This window comes from Carassius gibelio, chromosome B7 (assembly GCF_023724105.1).
Source record: "Carassius gibelio isolate Cgi1373 ecotype wild population from Czech Republic chromosome B7, carGib1.2-hapl.c, whole genome shotgun sequence".
Lineage (NCBI taxonomy): Eukaryota > Metazoa > Chordata > Actinopteri > Cypriniformes > Cyprinidae > Carassius > Carassius gibelio.
The window spans coordinates 37506369-37526264 of NC_068402.1; the positions used below are offsets into that span (position 1 = coordinate 37506369).

General features: G+C 49.0%; 2 protein-coding genes across 12 annotated transcripts in view; one reads left to right on the forward strand and one right to left on the reverse strand.

Moving 5' to 3' along the window:
* Positions 1 to 19896, reverse strand: part of LOC127961351 (adhesion G protein-coupled receptor L3) — a 140945-nt gene that overhangs the window by 64741 nt on the left and 56308 nt on the right. For all 6 annotated transcript variants that reach the window (XM_052560437.1, XM_052560434.1, XM_052560436.1 and 3 more), the window contains exon 3: positions 10295 to 10508. In XM_052560437.1, coding sequence (XP_052416397.1) covers positions 10295 to 10508 — 214 coding nt within the window. The remainder of the gene's footprint in view (positions 1 to 10294; positions 10509 to 19896) is intronic.
* LOC127961349 (calphotin-like) lies at positions 10741 to 15411 on the forward strand. 6 transcript variants are annotated; one of them, XM_052560428.1, is made up of 3 exons: positions 10741 to 12296; positions 13149 to 13268; positions 14349 to 15411. In XM_052560428.1, exons 1-3 carry the CDS (start codon positions 11169 to 11171, stop codon positions 14778 to 14780), a joined length of 1680 nt encoding a protein of 559 aa, XP_052416388.1. In that variant the 5' UTR covers positions 10741 to 11168; the 3' UTR covers positions 14781 to 15411. The 6 variants fall into 6 exon arrangements, with proteins under 6 accessions (XP_052416388.1, XP_052416389.1, XP_052416391.1 ...); XM_052560429.1 differs by having other exon boundaries at positions 13173 to 13268; XM_052560431.1 differs by having other exon boundaries at positions 13197 to 13268.

Genomic DNA, 19896 nt, shown 5'->3' on the forward strand with positions numbered 1-19896 from the left:
CCCGATGCTGTTCCGGATGCAGAGGCGGCGCCCGATGCCGAGTCAGGTTCCGGTGGACTCTCAGGAGTCGAGTCAGGTACGGTGGACTCTCAGGGAGTCAGGTTATGGTGGACTCTCAGGAGTCGAGTCAGGTTCCGATTGACTCTCAGGAGTCGAGCCAGGTTACGGTCGAGTCAGGTTCCGGTGGACTCTCAGGAGTCGAGCCAGGTTCCAGTGGACTCTCAGGAGTCGAGTCAGGTACCGGTTGACCCTCCGGAGTCAAGTCAGGTGCCGGTGGACCCTCCAGAGTCGAGTCAGGAGTACGATGATCCTCCAGAGCCAGGGCCAGTCACCGATGACCCTCCAGAGTCAGGGCCAGTCACCGATGACCTTCCAGAGTCAGGGCTTGTCACGGGGACCTTCCAGAGTCAGGGCTAGTCACCGGGGTCCTTCTAGAGACAAGTCAAGTCACTGGGTGGTCTGCTGATCCGCCCTGGGGGACTCCGGCCTCAACCACAGGGGCTTGCTTGTCTTTTGCTCCGCCCTGTTGGACTCCGGCATCAACCACAGGGGCGTGGTGGTCATCGGCTCCGCCCTGGTGGACTCTGGTGGTGACAACGAGGAGGTGGTGGTCATCCGGTCCGCCCTGGTGGACTCTGGCGGTGACCACGAGGAGGTGGTGGTCATCCGGTCCGCCCTGGGGGACTCTGGTGGTGACCACGAGGAGGTGGTGGTCATCCGGTCCGCCTTGTGGGACTCCGGCGGCAACCACGAGGACGTGGTGGTCTTCTGCTCCGCCCTGGGGGGCTTCCGCTCGGACCACACGGATATGGTGTTCTTCTGCTCCGCCCTGTGGGGGTTTCATTTTACTGTTTGCTTCTTGTTTTGTGTCTTCACTCCGGTCCCTGTTTCCCTCGGTTATTCTGGCCCTCTGTCCCTCCCCCTGAGCCTCCACCTGTCCGCCTCCCTCCTGGTCTCTGTTTTGTCTATTGTGGAGCGTCTGGAAACCACTCCGTAGAGGGGGGTTCTGTCACAGTGTCTGGGTTGTGTTCCCTGGGTGTCCACTAGGTGTCCTCCGTTCCCACAGTGTCTGTCATCTCAACACTTCCTGTTCCCTTATTTGGTCACCTTCCTCCTTGTTTAAGTTAATTGATTGTTCCCCACCTGTCTCCTGGCAGAGTCCGTTGCTGTTCTGGAGGCCGAGGCGGTGCCCGATGCTGTTCCGGAGGCCGAGGCGGTACCCGATGCCGAGGCGGTGCCCGATGCTGTTCCGGATGCCGAGGCGGTGCCCGATGCCGAGGCGGTGCCCGATGCTGTTCCGGATGCCGATGCGGTGCCCGAGACCGTTCCAGAGACAGTGCCTGAAGCCGAGGTGCCTCAGGTATTCACAGACAGTCCAGAGTCTAGTCAGGTTCCGTGGACTCTCAGGAGTCGAGTCAGGTACCGGTGGACCCTCCGGAGTCGAGTCAGGTTCCGGTGGACTCTCCAGAGTCGAGTCATGTTCCTGTGAACTCTCCAGAGTCGAGTCAGATTCCCGTGGACTCTCTGGAGTCGGGTCAGGTTCCGGTGGACTCCCCGGAGTCGAGTCAGATTCCGGTGGACTCTCCGGAGTCGAGTCAGATTCCCGTGGACTCTCTGGAGTCGGGTCAGGTTCCGGTGGACTCCCCGGAGTCGAGTCAGATTCCGGTGGACTCTCCGGAGTCGAGTCAGATTCCCGTGGACTCTCCGGAGTCGAGTCAGATTCCCGTGGACTCTCCGGGGTCGAGTCATGTTCCCGTGGACTCTCCGGAGTCGAGTCAGGTTACGGTGGACTCTCCGGAGTTGAGTCAGGTTACGGATGACTCTCAGGAGTCGAGTCAGGTTCCGGTGGACTCTCAGGAGTCGAGTCAGGGTACGGTGGACTCTCAGGGAGTCAGGTTACGGTGGACTCTCAGGAGTCGAGTCAGGTTCCGGTGGACTCTCAGAAGTCGAGTCAGGTTCCGGTGGACTCTCAGGAGTCGAGCCAGGTTCCGGTGGACTCTCAGGAGTCGAGCCAGGTTCCGGTCGAGTCAGGTTCCGGTGGACTCTCAGGAGTCGAGCCAGGTTCCGGTGGACTCTCAGGAGTCGAGTCAGGTACCGGTGGACCCTCCGGAGTCGAGTCAGGTGCCGGTGGACCCTCCAGAGTCGAGTCAGGAGTACGATGATCCTCCAGAGCCAGGGCCAGTCACCGATGACCCTCTAGAGTCAGGGCCAGTCACCGATGACCTTCCAGAGTCAGGGCTTGTCACGGGGACCTTCCAGAGTCAGGGCTAGTCACCAGGGTCCTTCTAAAGACAAGTCAAGTCACTGGGTGGTCTGCTGCTCCACCCTGGGGGACTCCAGCCTCAACCACAGGGGCTTGCTTGTCTTCTGCTCCGCCCTGTTGGACTCCGGCATCAACCACAGGGGCGTGGTGGTCATTGGCTCCGCCCTGGTGGACTCTGGCGGTGACAACGAGGAGGTGGTGGTCATCCGGTCCGCCCTGGGGGACTCTGGCGGCAACCACGAGGATGTGGTGGTCTTCTGCTCCGCCTTGGGGGGCTTCTGCTCGGACCACACAGATATGGTGTTCTTCTGCTCCGCCCTGTGGGGGGTTTCATTTTACTGTTTGCTTCTTGTTTTGTGTCTTCACTCCGGTCCCTGTTTCCCTCGGTTATTATGGCCCTCTGTCCCTCCCCCGGAGCCTCAACCTGTCCGCCTCCCTCCTGGTCTCTGTTTTGTCTATCGTGGAGCGTCTGGAAGCCACTCCGTAGAGGGGGGGGGGTTCTGTCACATTCTCTGGGTTGTGTTCCCTGGGTGTCCCCAAGGTGTCCTCCGTTCCCACGGTGTCTGTCATCTCATCACTTCCTGTTCGCTTATTTGGTCACCTTCCTCCTTGTTTAAGTTAATTGATTGTTCCCCACCTGTCTCCTGTTTCCCCATTATCCTTCTGTGCATTTATACCCGTTGTGTTTGAATCTTTGTTATGGAGTCCTTGTCGTATGGATGTTACTTTCCTGAGTCTGCTTTTCCCGTGTGTATTTGTTTGTGTTTATGTTTTGGATCTTCTGGTTTTGACCCGGCCTGGACTGTTTATTCTTTTGGATTGCCCCTCAAATAAACCGGTTTTACTGCATTTGGATCTCTCCCGTGCTTATTGTATCACCGTACGTGACATTACCTTCATTATTTCTAGTCTTTAAGCATTCGGTTCACTCCTTTGCCATAACAGACCAACTTTTTTTTTCCTGTCCAAACAACGAGACTGGATTTTCAAATCATCAAATCATTTTCGGATTCTCCACAACAATCCAACAAAAAAAAAAAAAAAGCAACAAAATGGCTAAGTTGGCAACACTGCGGGCTACCCAGGCATTCCAGTCGTGACCTAATGGTTAGTGAGTCAGACTTGCAATTGAAGGGTTGTGAGTTTGAGTCTCAGGCTGGCAGGAATTGTGGGTGGGGGGAGTGCATGTACAGTGGTCTCTCCACCTTCAATACCACGACTGAGGTGCACACAGTGTAAATGGCTGCCCACTGTTCCGGGTGTGTTTTCACGGTGTGTGTGTGCGCACTTTGGATGGGTTAAAAGCAGAGCATGAATTCTGAGTATGGGTCACCATACTTGGCCGTATGTCACTTTCACTTTCAGCCTGCCCCGCCAAAAGTCAAAAACCCTTCCACTTTCCTGTGGCCTACAGCTACAACAGCTTGCAACATAGACCCTCATGTCCCAGTCTTCCCTCCTGTTACTTCTAACCTCTTACCTTTTATAAAGGCCCCAGCTCCCATAGCAGCCACTAGCATGAGGCTGCCTCTGCTTTCCCCCCCCCCAGTTTTTTATCTTATAATATGTGCAGTGGGCTGTATCATTAGCACAGGGGGTTTCACAAATGCTTAACGTGGCTTAAAACAGTGATTCAAGATTCAAGATTTTATTTGTCACACACAGGATTATATAGAGCATAATAAACAAAAAGGCTACTATTTACAGACAAGCAGAAAGCAAATTTAGCTAAAATGCATATTAAGTGTTTTGTGCCACACTGAAGACCTAAAGAAAATATGTGCCTCAATGAACAAAGACAAGACAGTGGTATAAATTAAAAAGCCCAAACTTTGTATATTTATTAATACAATGTCTTAATAATGTATAGGTACAGGAAACAAATAAGAATATGCATGCTACTCACTAAACTGTTATCCTCCATAGACTTAATGGTAGAAGATGTTGTAAAAATACCACAAAATTTGGTATACACCTTATTAATGTTGTGAACTATATTGCCTTGCACCTTCTGGTAAGCAAATGTGACCGGAATATGAAATCGTCAAGTCTCAAGTTAAGCGTTTGTTTTCCTCCCTTTGGAAACAAAAATGCTATGGTTTAAGCCTTAATGCATTAATACAGTAATTAAAATTGCAAAGCATACAACTCATTAATAAAATATAGCCTACTATTTACACAAAAGTAGAAGAGCAAAGAATGTGAACACAATGCACAAGTTTAATGTGAAGCGATTTTATCCTATAGAAAACTATCTACCACACACACACACACACACACACACACACACATATATAACCATTGTGGAACATTCTAAAATGCGTTACGTGGCTTAATGCATTAACACTGTGTTTTTAAAAGACCGAATTCAGTAAACATGTTACAGACAAGCAGGCGAGTCTAGAATTAGAACGCAACATGTTCAATTATGCGTTAAGGTTTTCCTCCAATGGAAAATGTTTAACGTGGCTTATACACAGTTTTTAAATGACCAAACTCACTAAACATTATTAACATAGGCGAAAGCTTTATTCATAAACACCAGCCACAGAAATTCGTCTACATAGGCTATATCTCGTCAGGGTTATGTTTGAACTGTAAAATCTACATAAATCTACATTACATTTTTTTAGCAAAAAATATTTTCAAATAGAAGTCAGTTGAGCTACAGGAACACTTATATATCTTATATAAGTGTTCCTGTAGCTCAACTGGTAGAGCACTGCGCTAGCAAGCGCCAAGTTGGGGGTTCGATTCCCCCGGGAACAAATGAACTGTAAGTCGCTTTGGATAAAAGCGACTGCTAAATGCATAAATGTCATTTAATTTTAATATATATATATATATATATATATATATAAATAATTATAATTGTTTAATTGTTTGATAAATGTACAAGCAGGCCTATGTTATAGTGTGCAGATAATGTTTTATCTTGCTGAAAACACAATAGGCAAATATTTTAGAAACATTTTTAATCAAATGTAGCTTTAACAGTTCAAACATTACACAGAGATATATACAGATTTCTGCGACTGATGTTTATGGATAAATCTTTAGTCAACGTCTCTCGTCATTACGTGTGTGTGTGTGGGGGTGTCTTTTTACCACCTATTTTACTAGCATCACAATATTTTTACTACCAACACGCCTTCAAACTTCAACTGTTGCAGTGTTAAGGGTTAAGTAAAGTGACAAGACATTAAATATCTTTCCAAAATTAATTAATAACATATTTAATCACAATTTAATGAGGCAATTATAACTTAATTTCAACACTGGAAGGGAGAGATAGAGAACCAGAGAGCGAGAAAGAGAAAGTCAGGAGAGGTTCTGTAGGTGTACGTGAGTGTGCATGTGTGTTAGGGCAAGTGAGTGAGCTACATTCAAGTAAGAGGGAACTCTACCATAGGACTTGGATTCAAGATATCACAAAAGGCCTTGGTCCATTGGATTTACTCAATATGTCAAAGAGTAACAATTACATAAAAATTAAAAGACAGACTGGACCTTAAGAATGAACAGCTACACAAGGTGTAATAATAAAGTGCAATTGTACACTATAATAACAGTATTTCATTAATAAACAAATAACTTCAACACTGGACACAAGCCAAGCACTGTCCAACACAGAGAGAGATAGAGAGAGAGAGAGAAAAAGAGAGAAAACATCAAACAGAAAAATCAAAGCCTCTCTTTGAAAGGAATTTCGTTTTGTATTAAGTTTTTCTTAATTTTAATCCATGTTTCATTAGTTTGTATAAATCACAACACATTCAGACATGAACCGAAACTCAGTGTATAGGTAGCCTAGGCTACTCACCTCACAGCCCTTAACAAATTAGAAATATCCTATATCTATTATCTACAGAAAGCTTGAAATTTCTACTTTTAATAAGAAACATTCAAAACTACCGTATTTTACGGACTATAAGTCGCACTTTTTCTCATAATTTGGCTGGTCCTGCGACTTATAGTCCTGCGACTTATTTACCAAAATTAATTTGACATGAACCGAGAGAAATGAACCAAGAGAAAACATTACCGTCTACAGCCGCGAGCCGCCCTCTCACGTCTGTAGATGGTAATGTTTTCTTTTGGTTCTAAATAAATGCGACTTATAGTCCAGTGCGAATTCTATATGTTTTTTTCCTCATCATGACGTATTTTTGGACTGACGCGACTTATACTCAGGTGCGACTTATAGTCCGAAAAAAACAGTAAATAAAACTAGGCTATAGGCTAATCCGTAAGAAATGCATTTTTCTCCGGTGCGTTCACTACTGCGAAGATCGCGAGTCAGTGTCTTGTTCATCTTTTCTACATCATTAGAAGAATGGCATCTACGCTAATATTTGTCTGTTTCTCTCTTGTTCCGAGGTCACCGTGGCCACCAGATCCAGTCTGTGTCCAGATCAGAGGGTCACTGCAGTCACCCGGATCCAGTACGTATCCAGACCAGATGGTGGTTTAGCACCTAGAAAGGACCTCTACTGCCCTGAAAGACAGCGGAGACCAGGACAACTAGAGCCCCAGATACAGATCCCCTGTAAAGACCTTGTCTCAGAGGAGCACCAGGACAAGACCACAGGAAACAGATGATTCTTCTGCACAATCTGACTTTGCTGCAGCCTGGAATTGAACTACTGGTTTCGTCTGGTCAGAGGAGAACTGGCCCCCCAACTGAGCCTGGTTTCTCCCAAGGTTTTTTTCTCCATTCTGTCACCGATGGAGTTTCGGTTCCTTGCCGCTGTCGCCTCTGGCTTGCTTAGTTGGGGTCACTTCATCTACAGCGATATCGTTGACTTGATTGCAAATTAAAACAGACACTATTTCAACTGAACAGAGATGACATCAATGAATTCAATGATGAACTGCCTTTAACTATCATTTTGCATTATTGAGACACTGTTTTCCAAATGAATGTTGTTCAGTGCTTTGGCGCAATGTATTTTGTTTAAAGCACTATATAAATAAAGGTGATTGATTGATTGATTGATCTTTGCAGCTGACACAGAAACACTTGATTATTAATAAACAATTAAAATGTCATATTATATATTTTTACAGTGTTTAGGTGCCGTTTATATGAACGCGTCACCACTGCATGAGAGAGAGAGAGAGAGAGAAACACACACACACACAAGGTCTCTCCCTCTCTGCCGTGCGATCGCTACACGGTTTGCATGCGCACTTTTGCTCGCTAGCTCTAGATTCGCAGGAGATTTGAACTAATTTCCAGGCATCATAACATTACAAAAGGCAATTGTAATATTTTTTTATTACTATTTTGGTATGATGAACATTCACCCGTCAGTGTGGCGGATAGCCTTTTGAGATTTACTCGCTAAACGGAAAATCTAACCGCACTAGGAGCTTGTTAATTTCGGACCCTGGCTGCGGGCCAATAAAAACTGGACTGCGGGACGCAGTTGGCCCGTGGGCCGTAGTTTGGACACCCATGATATAGACCCAGATAGATGGGGCTTTGAAAATTGACTACCTCGTCAGATGACGTTTACTACTTTGTACTACTTTTTACTGGCCTTAATTTGGCATAATTTAATTTACTACCTTTTACTTCCTTTTACAACCCCGCATGAACCCTGAATAAAAAAAAAGGAAATAAAATGGCAATTGTTAATTTATGAATTAGTTGAAAAAAAATGAAAACATTAATGTCTGGATTCAGGGCGGCGCAGAAGACCACCACATCTGTGTGGTTGGGTTAACAGGAGAGCAAGTCTGGTTAGGCAAGTCTGAAACAGAGAACATGAACAAGTTAAGGGTAGCCTCCGTGGCCACGACAGGATCAGTCGAGCGCTCAGAGAGTTCGGCTGATACGTGACAAGGCTCTGGAAGTTCCACAGAGGCGAGGACTGGACTCTAGAAGATCAATGCTGACTTGACTCTTCTCATGAAGATCATTGGTGACTTGCATTTGTTCATGAAGATCATTGGTGACTTGCATTTGTTAACGAAGATCAATGGTGACTTGCATTTGCCCATGAAGATAGTCGGTGACTTGACCTTGCCCATGAAGAATACAGGTGACTGGTCTTTGCCCGTGAATTTCATTGGTGACTTGCCCTTGTCCATGAATTTCACAGGGGACTTGACTTGACTCTGGAAGGTCAACGGTTACTAGACCTGACTCTGGAGGGTCAACGGTGACTAGACCTGACTCTGGAGGTTCAACGGTGACTAGCCCTGACTCTGGAGGGTCAACGGTAACTAGCCCTGACTCTGGAGGGTCAACGGTGACTGAACCTGACTCTGGAAGGTCAACGGTGACTGAACCGGACTCGACTCTGGAGGGTCAGCGGGAACCTGACTCGACTATGGAGGGTCAACGAGAACTTGACTCGACTATGGAGTGTCAACTGTGGCTGTCATTCTGTGCAGAGGCACTGGACAAGCAGTCATCTTGTACCATGACTCTGGACCGGAGGCCATCTTGGGCTGTGGCTCTGGACCGGTGGCCATCTTGGGCATTGGCGCTGGGCTAGCAGCCATCTGGGCTAGCGGCTAGCGGCCGCTTCCTCTCCCCTCTCCGTTCGCCATGGTGAGACGGCGGCTACGATCCGTTCCACACGAGCCCAGGGTCGAAGGGGGGCCATGGTGGAGAGCGATGCCAGACCTCCTCTTGGCCACTTACTCCTCTGCAACCTCCCCTGGTCCCACGGAAAACAACCAGATGGGTTCCATCAAAACCACTCCGATCCCGCTCGGTGGCTGGGGAGGAAATATCAAAGAACATACTGCTGGATGTAGCAGTCCTTCTGTGACAATTGCGTTCCAGTAAGACACAGGGAGAGTGATAGATCCAATTTCAGGTATGATTTATTATTGGGGTAATCCAAAACATATAGAAAACAAGCCAGGCTCAAAACCAGAAAGCAATCCAAAAACAAACATCAAAGGAAGGAACAGAAAAGGAAATGGAACGGGAACTCAGAAAACGAGGGGTCTCAGAGGACGAGAAGACTTAGATACGAAAGACTGGAATACAAAAGGAAAGGACTCCATACAGACAACAGGAAAGGACTGGTCAATATAGGGAGGCTAATGACAATTAAGTGGAAGGACCTAGTGCAATTAGCACGAGTGCAATTACTGTGATGAAGGGACAAGACTAGTGTAATTCTAGTGCCTACGGTGAAGTGCCGAAGGGGAAGTGAGCAAACTAGTGGACACCCAGGGAAACAGAGACTAGACAGCGTGACAAATTCCCCACACTGAACATGATTATGTGTGTGAGGTTTGGGGTTTGCTCTAGAAAATACTGTCATTGTTCTGCACTAGATGGACATGGTTACTGTTTGTTATCATGCTGTGTGGCTGAGCAGCTGCTTTAATTTATTTCAGCAACAGAATGGAGAATACACCCAGGAACAATTACAGACACAGTATGCTATGATTCCAGGGCTGTCTGACTCTTCCACTCCACCGAGGTGTGATGAGTGTCAGGCTTCATAAAATGCTGAGGAAAACGATAGGGAGGGCCGGGAAAACGGCAGCCAAAAGAGAGAGCAGCACATCAGGCTTTAATAAGCCAAACCTGCATCAGTGTATCACACACACAGCATGCGGTGCAGCGGCAGCTAATCCAAGGATCTGGTTCAAACCCCTGAAGGCTTGATTCATGGACCTAAGGATTGCTAAGGTATCCTATATCTTATTACCTACATCACTGAGCTCTTGAGTGGTGCGCTTAAACCCAGATTGCTCCTAGGGGGAGCAGAGGTACTGTGTAATTGTACTTTGATAAGTTGCTGGGTAAGAAAGTGCAAGCTATATAAGTAGCACACAGAAACAGGATGCATTCAATTTTGTCATTTTTGTGGAAACACACTTATATATCATATAATATAATATTTAAGATATTGTTCACAATGTTGTTGTTTTTGTCCTGCATTTTTGATCAAATAAATACAGGTTAGCATAAACTCAAACATCTAAACTTTTACAAACTCTTGACTGGTAGTGTATAAAGTATGTTTTTGGTTTAAGTGTGCTTGTGCGTCTTACCTCTGGCTCATGATCTTGTATGTTTCAGGTAAATAACAGCGTGTGTTCTCCATCTGAGCGGGGTCAGCGTCACAGATTTTGTCATCAGTTCGGCCGTAATTTGCACTCTTGATCATGATGACATCCCTCCCAGGACAGCGCAGATCGATCGGGTAACTTTCACAGGACAGCTCCTGCCGAACAACCGCCATGGGCACCGGTGCACGACTGAATGCTACAGAAAGAGAGAGGAGACAATGAATAAAATACAATAAAATAAAAACTACATGCCCTTTTTTTATCAGAACTGAGCAAAAATTAAGAGAGCAAGTGACCATTTACACAGGGAATTTAAGAAAACACACACAGAAAAATGTATGATGTATTGATGCACCATTTGAATGAGATACGAAAGCTGTGAGAAACTAGATGATTGGAATATAGTCCACAAGTGAACTGCTTTTATTGTCACGCTGCCAGTCTTTGTTTTCCTGGGTGTTCCCTAATGAGCTCACTTCCCCTTAGGCACTTCACCATAGGCACTTTAATTCCGCTAGTCTGGTTGTGTCTTCACAGTAATTGCACTCCAATTAGAATCGCACAGGTGTTGACAATACTCTGTCATTAGTTTCCCTATATAGAGCTGTCTTTCTCTGTTGTCTTCATGGAGTCCTTACCCTATGTGTCTCATGCTCTCGTTCCCCCGAGACTTCCTCTACCTTCTCATTCTTCCGAGTTCCCCGTTTCATCCGGTTCCCTCTTTTGGTTATGTTTGTCTCTCATGACTGTTTATTTTTGTAGTTACCCCTCTGTTTAAATAAAAACCCTTACCTGCATTTGGATCTACCCTCTCTTTGTGTTTTCCCAAACCCAACCGTGACAGAAGGACTCCATCATGCCTAGATCCAGCGGTGTGAGATTTCGAATCGGTTCCCCAGCCACCATGGAGGAACGGAGGGGGAGAGTCCGGAACTTAACCACCCTTCATCAAGAAGGAAGGGAGGTGGGTGGCCTGGCGCAATTGTTTTGGACTTTGGCAGTCGGGTTAGGTTACAATGATGCAGCACTAAAGGATTGGTTTAATAATTGCCTGGATGATCCTTTACCTCAATGGGAGATGAAGGGGTTAGAGATCCTGGACTTTTGGGGGTTTACCAATTACCTGCACCATCGTGCTCAGTGGAATGCAACAACCACACCAGAGTTTCCAGACAAGGCTGCCAGCTCAGCCCCACAACCCAAGATGGCCACCAGCCCAGCCCCACAGCCCAAGATGGCCGCCAGCCTAGCGCCACAGCTCAAGATGGCCGCCAGCCCAGCACCACAGCACAAGATGGCCGACTCAACGCCACCGACTCTCCATCGTAGAGGGCGGAGGAGGAGACAGGCAGCTACTGTTCCTCAGGACCCGGAGAACGCTCCCGAGCGGGCGGCTGCCGTCCATGAGGCCATTCCCGATGCGGTGCCCGCTGCTGTTCCGGAGGCGGTGGCCGAGGCTGTTCCCGATGCGGTGCCCGCCGCTGTTCCGGAGACCGAGGCGGTGGCCGAGGCCGTTCCCGATGCGGTGCCCGCTAATGTTCCGGAGGCCGAGGCGGTGCCCGATGCAGTCTCCGAGGCGGTGCCCGATGCAGTTCCCGAGGCGGTGCCCGATGCTGTTTCCGAGACCGAGGCTGTTCCCGAGAAGGTGCTCGATGCTGTTCGAGAGGCCGAGGCAATGCCCGATGCTGTTCCCGATGTGGTGCCCGCTGCGGTTCTGGAGGCCGAGACGGTACCCGCTGCTGTTCCGGAGGCCGAGGCGGTGGCCGAGGCCGTTCCCGATGCGGTTCCCGTTGCTGTTCTGGAGGCCGAGGCGGTGCCCGCTGCTGTTCCGGAGGCCGAGGCGGTGACCGAAGCCGTTCCCGATGCGGTTCCCGTTGCTGTTCCGGAGGCCGGGGCGGTGGCCGAGGTCGTTCCCGATGCGGTGCCCGCTGCTGCTCCGGAGGCCGAGGCTGTTCCCGAGGCGGTGCCTGATGCAGTTCCCGAGGTGGTGCCCGATGCAGTTCCCGAGGCGGTGCCCGATGCTGTTCCCGAGGCGGTGCCCGCTAATGTTCCGGAGGCCGAGGCGGTGCCCGATGCAGTCTCCGAGGCGGTGCCCGATGCAGTTCCCGAGGCGGTGCCCGATGCTGTTTCCGAGGCCGAGGCTGTTCCCGAGAAGGTGCTCGATGCTGTTCGAGAGGCCGAGGCAATGCCCGATGCTGTTCCCGATGGGGTGCCCGCTGCGGTTCTGGAGGCCGAGGCGGTACCCGCTGCTGTTCCGGAGGCCGAGGCGGTGGCCGAGGCCGTTCCCGATGCGGTTCCCGTTGCTGTTCTGGAGGTCGAGGCGGTGCCCGCTACTGTTCCGGAGGCCGAGGCGGTGACCGAAGCCGTTCCCGATGCGGTTCCCGTTGCTGTTCCGGAGGCCGAGGCGGTGCCCGATGCTGTTCCCGAGGCGGTGCCCGATGCAGTTTCCGAGGCGGTGCCCGAGGCAGTTCCCGAGGCGGTGCCCGATGCAGTTTCCGAGGCGGTGCCCGAGGCAGTTCCCGAGGCGGTGCCCGATGCAGTTCCCGAGGCGGTGCCCGATGCTGTTCCCGAGGCGGTGCCCGATGCTGTTCCCGAGGCGGTGCCCGATACAGTTCCCGAGGCGGTGCCCGATGCTGTTCCCTAGGCGGTGCCCGATGCAGTTCCCGAGGCGGTGCCCGATGCTGTTCCCGAGGCGGTGACCGATGCAGTTCCCGAGGCGGTGCCCGATGCAGTTCCCGAGGCGGTGCCCGATGCAGTTCCCGAGGCGGTGCCCGATGCAGTTCCCGAGGCGGTGGCCGATGTTGTTCCCGAGGCGGTGCTCGATGCTGTTCCCGAGGCGGTGCCCGATGCAGTTCCCGAGGCGGTGCCCGATGCAGTTCCCGAGGCGGTGCCCGATGCAGTTCCCGAGGCGGTGCCCGATGCTGTTCCCGAGGCGGTGCCCGATACAGTTCCCGAGGCGGTGCCCGATGCTGTTCCCGAGGCGGTGCCCGATGCAGTTCCCGAGGCGGTGCTCGATGTTGTTCCCGAGGCGGTGCCCGATGCAGTTCCCGAGGCGGTGCCCGATGCAGTTCCCGAGGCGGTGCCCGATGCAGTTCCCGAGGCGGTGCCCGATGCAGTTCCCGAGGCGGTGCCCGATGCTGTTCCCGAGGCGGTGCCCGATGCAGTTCCCGAGGCGGTGCCCGATGCAGTTCCCGAGGCGGTGCCCGATGCAGTTCCCGAGGCGGTGGCCGATGTTGTTCCCGAGGCGGTGCCCGATGCTGTTCCCGAGGCGGTGCCCGATGCTGTTCCCGAGGCGGTGCCCGATGCTGTTCCCGAGGCGGTGCCCGATGCTGTTCCCGAGGCGGTGCCCGATGCTGTTCCCGAGGCGGTGCCCGATGCAGTTCCCGAGGCGGTGCTCGATGTTGTTCCCGAGGCGGTGCCCGATGCAGTTCCCGAGGCGGTGCCCGATGCAGTTCCCGAGGCGGTGCCTGATGCTGTTCCCGAGGCGGTGCCCGATGCTGTTCCCAAGGCGGTGCCCGATGCAGTTCCCGAGGCGGTGCCCGATGCTGTTCCCGAGGCGGTGCCCGATACAGTTCCCGAGGCGGTGCCCGATGCTGTTCCCGAGGCGGTGCCCGATGCTGTTCCCGAGGCGGTGCCCGATGCAGTTCCCGAGGCGGTGCCCGATGCAGTGCCCGATGCTGTTCCCGAGGCGATTCCCGATGCAGTTCCCGAGGCGGTGCCCGATGCAGTTCCCGAGGCGGTGCTCGATGTTGTTCCCGAGGCGGTGCTCGATGTTGTTCCCGAGGCGGTGCCCGATGCAGTTCCCGAGGCGGTGCCCGATGCTGTTCCCGAGGCGGTGCCCGATGCAGTTCCCGAGGCGGTGCCCGATGCAGTTCCCGAGGCGGTGCTTGATGCAGTTCCCGAGGCGGTGCCCGATGCTGTTCCCGAGGCGGTGCCCGATGCTGTTCCCGAGGCGGTGCCCGAGGCTGTTCCCGAGGCGGTGCCCGATGCTGTTCCCGAGGCGGTGCCCGATACAGTTCCCGAGGCGGTGCCCGAGGCTGTTCCAGAGGCGGTGCCTGATACAGTTCCCGAGGCGGTGACCACAAGGCCGTGGTGGTCTTCTACTCCGCCCTGGGGGACTCTGGCGGTGACCACGAGGACGTGGTGGTCGTCCGCTCCACCCTGGGGGACTCGGGCGGTGACCACGAGGACGTGGTGGTCGTCCGCTCCGCTCTGGGGGACTCCGGCGGCGACCATGAGGACGTGGTGGTCTTCTGCTCCGCCCTGGTGGACTCCGGCCTCGACCACAAAGACGTGGTGGTCTTCCGCTCCGCCCTGGAGGGCTTTGACTTTGACCACAAGGCCGTGGTGGTCTTCCGCTCCGCCCTGGTGGACTCCGGCCTCGACCACAAAGATGTGGTGGTCATCTGCTCCGTCCTGGTGGACGCCTCAACATGCCCTTCATGGACTTATGTTTTGTGTTTTTTGAGTTCTGTTTCTGTCTGTTCCTTTTAGTTTAGTCTGGCCCTCCTTCCCTCCCCCTGAGCCTCCACCTGTCCGCCTCCCTCCTGGACTCCTTGTTTTGTGTTGCACCTTTCCATTCCTCCTGGTTGCTCCTGTCCCTGTTTTCTGTCCCTCCGTCCCTCCCCCTGGTCCGCCGCCGTTTCACCTCCCTCCTGCCTCTTTTTCTGTTGGGGTTTTCCTGGGTTTAGGTGGAGCATCTGGTAGCTGCTCCGTAGGGAGGGGGTAATGTCACGCTGCCAGTCTTTGTTTTCCTGGGTGTTCCCTAATGAGCTCACTTCCCCTTAGGCACTTCACCATAGGCACTTTAATTCCGCTAGTCTGGTTGTGTCTTCACAGTAATTGCACTCCAATTAGAATCGCACAGGTGTTGACAATACTCTGTCATTAGTTTCCCTATATAGAGCTGTCTTTCTCTGTTGTCTTCATGGAGTCCTTACCCTATGTGTCTCATGCTCTCGTTCCCCCGAGACTTCCTCTACCTTCTCATTCTTCCGAGTTCCCCGTTTCATCCGGTTCCCTCTTTTGGTTATGTTTGTCTCTCATGACTGTTTATTTTTGTAGTTACCCCTCTGTTTAAATAAAAACCCTTACCTGCATTTGGATCTACCCTCTCTTTGTGTTTTCCCAAACCCAACCGTGACATTTATAGTGTCATTTTAAAAGCTTGGTCAACATTCTCTCTCAGTATTTAAAAGAGCCACATTCTGCAAAATTTTGCATTGCACTAAATTACAACTAAATGCTAGTGAACTACTCTTTTAACTGATTGAATACTGAAAAACATTGTTAGTTATTGTTAACTAAAAAAAAAAAAAAAACTGATACAAAATACAAAAAAAACTTAGTTGACAAGACAACATTTCTCATTTCCATTTAGTTTGTCTTAATGTACTAATATAACTAGAACTTGGTTTTCAATTTGGTTTTTTTATATAAATATTAGATTTATATTAGCCAAATAGCATGTATTAATGAGAATAAGGCACATTCTATAGTAAACCTCACTTAAATTCAAATAAACGAGAAGGGGAAAAACATTTAAATGCAAGTTAAACCATATTGCAGATAATTAGTGAATAAGAAATACATAATTGTGTGAAACCCTGCATTGCACAACAGTTCAGAGAATCCTTCAGTGAAACACATATAACAGGATCTAAGGTTGTTTCTCTGCTGTAAATCTGTCCAGATCAGAGTGTTTAGTCCCAGCTGATGGACTAAAGCTCAGCTTGTGTTCAGCTCAAGCCCACAGGTTCAGCTCAGGGGACAGTAAAACCTTGATTCTGTGGTCACTGGAGTGTTTCTGTGTGGATCTGGAGGTTCGCTGTGATGATGGACGAGCTGAGAGTCTCCTGGCACAGACAGCAACATTTTGATTTAAAGTCTCAGGGCATTTGATGGATCCCACAGGCATGTCTGATATTCCCATTTACCTTCAAATAAAAGTGTGTGTACGTCTGTGTATTTACAGTCCACCAACAATAATCAGAACAGACTGGAAGAAATACATGAATATGTGTGTAAGAGAGCACTGTTATATGTGTGAGCAATTTAATTCATTACATGAAACATAGGTATAGAAACTGATCGGAAGACTAGTTTCAGAAAAGTTTGCTTCATGCACATTTGATGGCAATAGCCGTGTTTCCACTGTCGGGCTAAAGGCTGGTGTGCTAGTGCGTGCCAGGGCCAGTCGTGTTTCCACTGTCACTTCCGGGGCTTGATCGTGCCTCATCGGGGCTTCCTCAGGGCCAACGGCCAGGGTTTTTTGGCCCGACAAAAACCTTGGGCCAAAGTGGGCCAGCTGGGGCTAGAGGAGGGGTTATGAACAAAGGCGGAGTTTTCTCCGCGTCTGGAGAGCTCTGCGGATCAATTCAGAAAGATAACAGCTACAACACTAGTATTAAAGACATTTTTAAATAAGTTGAGCTCAAATTTCAATCTTAGTCAGCAGCGAGTGTTTGAAATAACTTGATCCAATGTAAATTATAATCACTAAACATGGGAGAAATATTTATAAGCAATGTAAAAGACTATGCACGCTAAACATTAACATTACCATAGTAAACATGGTAAATGCAACCAGGAGAAATCAGACGTGAGCTTCTTATTCTTTATCACAATTGTGTATTTATTTAGTAACTTATATTATCTGTCATAAATCTCGTCTCGAGAGTTATAACTCGATGTTGCCTATCATAAAAAATATAATAATGTTTTTGTTCGGGAGCTTTTATAAAAATAGAGAGATTATCATTCATTATAAAGGTTGCTACTGTGGCTACAAATAAAGAGAAACAGACTCGACTGAATAAGCAGGCTATTTTCATAAGCGTTAAAAATAAATAAATAAAATAGAAATACATTTATTTCTTTGTGATTAATTTTGAGTCCTGATAAATTAATTCATTATGATCAATATATCACTTATTCTATAGTAAAACATTGATGCTTTTGAACTTGAATATTTAACAAAGCATGCAAACAAACGGCCGCTTTTATCATGTTCGTATGTGATCGCGCATGTTCCAGTGACTTATTTCTTAGTTTTCTGGTAACTTCTCTCTGTTGGTGAATGATGGGGTTGCGTGACGTTGTTCTGAGAGGCGTGTTTTAGTGACGCGCAGCGGTGGTTCAGGCTCGACTGTGGAAACCCTCCGCTATTCTGGCCTCGTGCTACTGGCCCGAGGCTATGACCCCAGCCGGCCCGTTTAAAGCCCTAGCACCATACACATCTGTGACTGGTCACCATATTACACTTTGTTCAATAAAAATTCATTATGAAGGATTTCAGAGCCTCTTTAAATGAAATTAAATATAACAACGGTATGTGACTAATTATTTAAATAATTCTTTCTCTCTGTCTCAAAAAAAATATGTGTGATTTGTAATTAGACTCATAAACGTAAACAATATATCAACATTTGTTTACCGCAACACTCAAGAGCATGTAATATGGCAAACTCATATGGCAGTAATTATTATGTGATAAGAAAGAACTGTGGAAATAAGTCAAACTCTAAGTCTAAACCAAGATGCAGGAAGCATTTAAACCCAGACATCAAAACCTGATCTCCACAGTAAAAGTCCTGACACACACACACAGATCCAGTGCACGCCACAGACTTTTATTTTAATTGGCCTCCAGCTTCCGTACAGCACCTTTAGTGTGAATCTCAGCATTTACAGTGAGACTGTTCTCACACTGGCATGAACAAACACTTGCCCGCCGAGAACACATCATTAACCACGAGACGTGACGCAGCGGAGCACACACACACACACACACACACACACACACACACACACACACACACACACGCACACTCACTTGCTCATGCACACATTAACTTATTATTGTCAATGTTGAAATGAATGTTGTTCTGCCCAATATTTTTGTGGAAAAATTTTTTATTTTAGGATTCTTTGATGAATGAGAAGTAAACAAAAAACAAAAAACATTTATTTGAAATGGAAATATTTTGCAACGTTATATATTCATTATATACATTTAATTAATTTCATTGCTTATTTATTTTTTTATGTGTCATGTAAATATGTGTATGTGTGTGTTTTAGGTCTGTAGGGTCATTATAAACCAAAGCTCTTCTCTTCTCTTCCTTACCCTGATACCTGGCCAGCTCTGACATTTAAAAGTCATCATTAACATCAAAACATAAGCCAGGGGGCTCAACACACACACACACACACACACACACACACACACACATTCCATGGGGCCTGGCCAGCGTAATCTCACAAAAAAAGAGAAAATCTGCCTAAACACAGGTCAGTAACATCAGGGTGATGGATTAGCCATTCTGAGATAGTGTGTCTGTTTGTGTGTGTGTGTGTGTGTGTGTGTGTGTATTAGCCATGCTGAGCTAGTGTGTGTGTGTGTGTGTGTGTGTGTGTGTGTGTGTGTGTGTGTGTGTTGACAGATGGTCTTCAGTGGTCTGATAACACGGTCTGAAGAGTCTCTCTGCATTACTATTACTACTTATAATGATGAATTAAATTCTACTTCATCCCATGCCTTCTTCACCTCTGGAAGCTTTGGTGGATTTCTCCTTGTCCCGTAGATGATCTGCTAGCGTGCTTTTACTTTGCGCAAGTCAGATCAGTTTCTTTGCTTGAGAAGCGTTCAGCTTTTCCGCCATGTAAATAGCGATCCACCATGGCGCGAGCGCATCTCGCTCTTAAAGGGAATGGGAGCTGACACTCTGATTGGTATATTGAACATTACGCCCATTACTTATTAAGAGAATAGGGACAACCCATTCCAGAAATCCACCTTGGCGCACAGACCATTTTTCGTTCATTAAAATATCGGAAAAGTGGATTTGGACACGCCCTGAGTGCACCTGCGCTGTGCGCTTTAAACTTTGTGTTTAGATCGTTAAAATAGGGCCCAATATCTCAGACACAAGAATGTGTAACAGAATATGATTGGGCAGAACAAGTACATAAATAAGGAACTTCACCTTCAAAAACAGCACATGCTTGCCTCGTAAGAGACTTTTGAGATGGTTCAAGGCAAGGTGCACTGCTAACAGCTCTAGGCAATTGATGTGCCACTGCGTCTCTGTGTCTCGCCACAGCCCCGCGAACTCCGCTACCTGACCCCTGTGTCCAGGCAACGCAGTAACTACCCAGGATGACAGCGCACGATGACGTAATGATGTATGTCCAGATGTTCGAGACTGTGGCTACGTGGGAGGCGTGGCCCAAGGAGGAATGGGCGTGCATCGTTGCCCCACTGCTCACAGGAGAGGCTCAGTGTGCATACTTCACGCTTCCCCTGGAACAAAGCACCTCCTTACAAGGACTTACGGAAGGAGATCCTGGGCCAGATGGGGCTGGCTGGAGGGCCCCATCAAACACCAGGTAGCAGAGCACGTTGCAACACCTGGTCAGTCTGTTTCTGGATGTGTTATCCCCCCAGCCTGGGTGGACCCACATCTTGGAGCACGACGTCTGCACACCACCGGAGACCATCATCCGGCCACAGCCCTACCGTTTCCTGGAGGCTCGGTGACATGCCATCGAGGACGAGGTACAGGATCAGCTGAGGTTAGGGG

What these genes read in the sequence shown, in the direction of transcription:
- LOC127961349 (XM_052560426.1), top strand. Translation starts at nt 11,169, where the DNA reads ATGCCTAGATCCAGCGGTGTGAGATTTCGAATCGGTTCCCCAGCCACC. An exon ending in TGCCTGATGCAGTTCCCGAG is followed by an intron (nt 12,297 to 14,096) that starts GTGGTGCCCGAT and finishes GTTGTTCCCGAG; the next exon opens with GCGGTGCCCGATGCAGTTCC.